This window comes from Nicotiana tomentosiformis, chromosome 1 (assembly GCF_000390325.3).
Source record: "Nicotiana tomentosiformis chromosome 1, ASM39032v3, whole genome shotgun sequence".
In the NCBI taxonomy this organism is placed as follows: domain Eukaryota; kingdom Viridiplantae; phylum Streptophyta; class Magnoliopsida; order Solanales; family Solanaceae; genus Nicotiana; species Nicotiana tomentosiformis.
The window spans coordinates 26904938-26910220 of NC_090812.1; the positions used below are offsets into that span (position 1 = coordinate 26904938).

General features: G+C 33.1%; 1 protein-coding gene across 1 annotated transcript; it reads right to left on the bottom strand.

Annotated features, from left to right (window-relative positions):
• Window positions 1-203: 203 nt before the first annotated feature.
• Window positions 204-4085, bottom strand: LOC104116547 (WAT1-related protein At1g09380-like). The gene is made up of 7 exons (XM_009627428.4): window positions 3642-4085; window positions 2203-2265; window positions 1952-2068; window positions 1333-1582; window positions 1042-1197; window positions 699-850; window positions 204-610 (listed from the first exon to the last, which is right to left on the bottom strand). The coding sequence occupies exons 1-7, from the start codon at window positions 3815-3817 to the stop codon at window positions 397-399; spliced, it is 1128 nt and encodes a 375-aa protein (XP_009625723.1). The 5' UTR covers window positions 3818-4085; the 3' UTR covers window positions 204-396.
• Window positions 4086-5283: the final 1198 nt, after the last annotated feature.

A 5283-nucleotide genomic window follows, 5' to 3' on the forward strand; every position in this document is an offset into this window, starting at 1 on the left:
ATTATATATGTAAACTAGATTTTCCTGATCGCTTATTGACCTTTAAGGACCAGAATTAGATTTTCAAGGACCATTTTATTTCATTGAGAATAGACTTTTTCTTATAGTGCTTATGTAATTCCCACGGGTATTTATGAATAAAAAATGAATTCAAAATTATTGTATTTTTTGTATTCGTAAAAGAAATTCTCAAACCATTTACATAAATTAAAGTCATTCCAAACCATTTAAATATTAGTAATAAATTTTATGGCCCAAAATTTATAGGAGTTAATTTTCCCAAATCATTACATAAATTGTGGCCCAAAGTATTCACACAGGAACAGCAAAAACATGAATTCTATTCTGCAATGCACTTTGCTACAAAAAATGACAAGGTTGATCATTAACAGTAAATCAAATCTTGCTTTGGCCATTTGTGAAGCTCTTGTTTGAATTGACATTTGTCTTTTCTGAGAACTGCAATTCCAAGTCAATCTTGGTCAACTGGTTCTTCTCTTTAAATACCTTCTCCTCCTTAACATGTACTACTGTGGTACGCTCCATCCCTTTTTTCTTCCCCCATAAAAAACCATAGAGTCCGATAACAGTCAAGATTGACCCCACAACTCTGGTCAAAGTGCACATGATGTGGAAAAAAAATAAGAAGAAATAACAGACAAAAGAATTTCAATTTTTTTGTTTGAATTTTGACTTACGTTCCAACGTATAACTTCTCGCCAAGTAGTGTCCAACTGAGAAAGGCAGAAATGACTAATAGCAAGGGTAGGAATACAGAGACATACAAAGGTCCTTTTCTTTTTATACACCATGTCATCAAATAGAATGCTAGTGCCGAGCTTATAATTCCCTACGATAAACAGAAAATAAAAGATGTGTAAATAATAATAGAAAAATAAGTGACATCACAAATTAATTAATATTAAGTGACTCATTAATTATCCACGCTAGACTTTCAACTTTATGAAATCTTAATTTTATTTTTTTAATTCTTCAAAAACAAGAATATGAAAAGTTAAAATAAACACGATATGTACTTACGTTATATAGAACTGAAATAGCTCTAATGGGGTTCAAAGACCAGGCAGTTTTGTCATGATTAACACAAACTGCAACAATTACGCACTCCAAGCTTGCCATGAAACACATCAACGTTGTGCTTGAGTATGGAGCTGCATACCTCTCATTCACTCTCGGCTTAATTACATCAACAAATAATAATATAATTAAGAAGAAAACAGATCAGTATAAGAAAATTAATTTAAACTAGATTAGGACTTAAAAACGTAACTTTATTAGGAGAAAGATTGAAATGCCAAAAATATTACGTACTTGTATGATTAACCATAAAGAGTAAACGATAGTGCTGATTATGACTAGAAAAGGTCCCAAGAAGAAGTTGCCATGGCTGTTGGCTTCAATATTTTTGCTTGTTTGTTCTGAATATTTCCAGTGAATCCGCAATTGGCCAATCACCACTTTCCCATGATATAATGATAGCAACATAGCTCCACAAATGCACAGTATTGTTCCCAACACTTTGGCTAACCCTGCTTTAGTTCTCAGTCCTACTTTTTCAAGCCTATTAATAAAATAAAACCTTCTAAATTAGACATTTTTCTTTTAAAAAAATATTCATATTTCCTCAAAGGAGCTAGTATAATTAATAAACGGAGTTAAGTCAGTGGCGAAGATTCATGGTCACAAGGGTGGTCAAGTGACCATCCTTCGTAAAAAAATTACACTGTATATATAGATAAAATATTACATTTCAGAGGTATATAACACATATTGAACACTCTTTGTCGGATATTTTTTTCACTTCTTTCAAGTTTGAATACCCTTGAAAAAATTTCTAGTTTCGCCACTGAGTTAAATATTATAGATATACTGTAAAAATGTAATTTGACATGTTATTATTTATACTTATCTGATGGTGTAGAATATTTACCCGGAAAGGATGGCAAGAAGGAATGTAATTGCTGGGACTAAGTTAGCTAGGGCCGTTGTAATAGTTGCCGTGGAATTCTTTAATCCGATGAGATATGTCATTTGCATTGCAGTTACCCTGCAAGTATATAATGCAAACGAAAAATTAATTATACTAGCACTTATTGAAATATTTCCTTTATGTAATTTGATTCAAAGATTTAACCATGTAAAACAAGGAATAATAGGGCGGAAATTTAAGTGATTTCTTACCCGAAAATAGAACACAAGAAAATTAGGAAAACTGTAGACGGTGTCAATTTAGGTCTTGTTTTCCTGTGGTTGGACACAAAATCTTTAGTAGCAATGAATATTATTTTGGGCAAAAAGAAAGTAATATTATTGGGCACAGGTTTGATAATATAATCCAGTGTAGACATGCTTTTTATTGGTAAAATATGACTGGTAGGGAGGTGACTCGACGCCACCATAAAACAGACTTTAATTTAAAAAATATTAGAAAAAGGAGCATTACTCGAAAAGCTTCTTACATAATATACTGCACTAATTTGATATGTCATTGGGAACCATAGTCTGAAAAGAGAAGCTCCCTTTAATAAAAGTTTCTTGTCACCAAATCCCTTTGCTTTGATACATATACTACTGTATATGAATAGAATACTCTATCGTTTGCGAGATTCAAATCTTAAAGATTTCTAGGAGATCATTATTAAATATAAAATATATTTGTCGAAATATTTGTATGATTATTTTTTTCTATTCAAATTATAAGAAATCATCTATTGTTTTGATTTTATGAACGTCAAATATATATATATATATATATATATATATATATATATATAAAAAAAAATTTATTTCTTTATTTGATGTCGAATTAAAAAGAAAAGTCGATACGATCGAGCTATATCATTGTACTTCTTTTACATGTGGCGGTTTTGTATTGCGCGGCTGTATGCATGTGCTGAAGTCTGACTATTGTCTCAAAAAGGATTTGAACTCTTGAGAATTTTCTTATTCAAATTTGGTGTGAACTTTAATATAGAAAATTTGGAATAACATTTCCTTTATTTAGAAACTATATAACAAGTGTGATAAACCATAGCTAATTTATATGCCGATATTACTTTTCAATCGTTAGCTTAATCAATTCATAGAGTAAATCAACATTGGATTCATTTTAAACTATATTTTGAGATTGTAAATAGCATATTGCAATTTTTTCCATTTCAAACTTAAAAAATTTCAGCAAAGTAATAATTCTGTTGAACATTGCAAGCAGAATACCAGATAGTAAGTACTATGGAGAGATGAACTGTTAATGAAACACCGATAAACATACAGTTTTAGACAGAAGACTAGATTTCAAATTACATGGCTAGAATGAAATAGCCATAGGTATGTGTTGTCAACCTTGTGTTAATATACTTATCTTAGGAAGCGATACGAAAAGGTAAAACCGTATTCTGAGTTATTTAGTACGTAACAAATTGACAGAAGATAAATAATGTGAAATTACTTTTCTACTTGATCTGACTATCGTTAAGAAATAGTATATTTTATCAGCCGATTGGGAAGAAGAAAGAGAAGGGAGAAAACTTGTATCATAAGATATAAAAGAGGAACAAATTAAATAGCAGAAAGCAAGATTATTAGAAACATATTTTTGCATAGGGTTTGAGTAAGATTACCTCTCGAAGAAGTAAGCAAAGGGTGCAATGGAAATGGTGGCAAAAATCTGGCGATAAGACAAGTGGACAAAAGGGTCCATGCCCTCATCCATAACAAGCTTTGATATGACAGCCGTGCCAGCACCACCTAATTGCACCAGCACCATCAGAAAGAAAGGCAATGAATCTTTGCCCATTTTTTCCAAACAATTCCTCAAACAAGAAAAGGAGATTATATTCAATTTATAGGAAGCTATAGTTACATTACTAGTACATATGTTGTATACTTAGCTTTAAATATAGAAGAATGGGGTTAGGGTGTGAAAGGTGACTGTGCATATATAGAGATGACCAGCTATAAGAATGAGTTCTTATACGAACAATTAATTAGGAGAGAACTAGAAAGACATGTGCAACGAGAAGAATGGGAGCTTTGTTATAAGATGAATAAACAGTTTTTGAACAAGTGAGGCATGTGTGCACTGTGCACTCATTAATGGACCGTGTGAATATTCAATTTATAAATACAAAGATTTATTTGAATATTTTCTGAATAGTTTTGCTAATTACCTACTACATTATTGTTCCCGATTTACACTACAACACAACGTATTTATTGCTATAAAATTTTAGCTACGAATTTAAAAATCGTGACTAATACCTAACAGTAACCACAAAAATTAGAATTTTCTGGCTATTTACAAATTTGTAAAATTTGCTAGCCACGAAAATTAAATTGGTAAAGCTAATTCCTTATTTTTGCTATAATTGATAACAATCGTTGCAATAACTACTTAATGTAACGACTCGGCCGGTCGTTTTGAGAGTATTAGCCTCGAATACCTATTTATTACTCCCTCTATTTTATTTTTGGGTTTTGTGACTTGCCGGGAGGATTTATCTTTGATTTCGGAGTGAAATGGGACACATACTCCCTAAAATGGAAGTTTAAGTCGTTGGAATCGACCGTAGTTTGAACTGTGTGAAGACGACTCTGGAATGGAGTTTCGACGGTTTCAATAGCTCCGTAGGGTGATTTTGATCTTAGGAGCATGTTCAGATGTTGAATTGGAGGTCCGTAGATCATTTTACCGTCAATTGGCAAAAGTTAAAAAATGGGATGATTTTTGAGAAGTTTAACCGGGAGTGGACTTTTTGATATCGGGGTCGAATTTCGATTCTAGAAGTTGGAGTAGGTCTGTAATGTCAATTATGACTTGTGTGCAAAATTTGAGGTCAATCGGACTTGATTTGATAGATTTCGGCATCGGATGTAGAAGTTTGAAGTTTTAAAGTTTATTAGGCTTGAATTAATGCGCGATTTATGTTTTTAGCGTTGTTTGATGTGATTTAAAGGCTCGACTAAGTTTGTATGATATTTTAGGACTGGTTGGTATAATTGGTTGAGGTCCCAGGGGCCTCGGGTGAGTTTCGGATGGTTAACAGATCAATTTTGGACTTAGAAGATTTTCTGGTGCTGGGCTGGTTCTAGTGTAATCGCACTTTCGCAAGGTTGACCGCAGGTGCGAACCCGCAGAAGCGAGCAATAGAACGCAGGTGCGGGTCTAGGGGAATTGGCCAGGGGTCGCAGGTGCGTTTTGAGGGCCGCAGAAGCGGAGTCGCTTCTGCTGAAGATCGATCGCAGAAGTAGACGAGTGCTTGG

Excerpts from the sequence above, each read along its gene's own strand:
- LOC104116547 (XM_009627428.4), bottom strand. The coding sequence starts at position 3,817 with ATGGGCAAAGATTCATTGCCTTTCTTTCTGATGGTGCTGGTGCAATTA. Across the intron at positions 851-1,041 it reads CTATTTCAGTTCTATATAAC|GGAATTATAAGCTCGGCACT; the intron begins GTAAGTACATAT and ends TGTTTATCGTAG. Across the intron at positions 611-698 it reads GAGAAGTTATACGTTGGAAC|AGTTGTGGGGTCAATCTTGA; the intron begins GTAAGTCAAAAT and ends CACTTTGACCAG.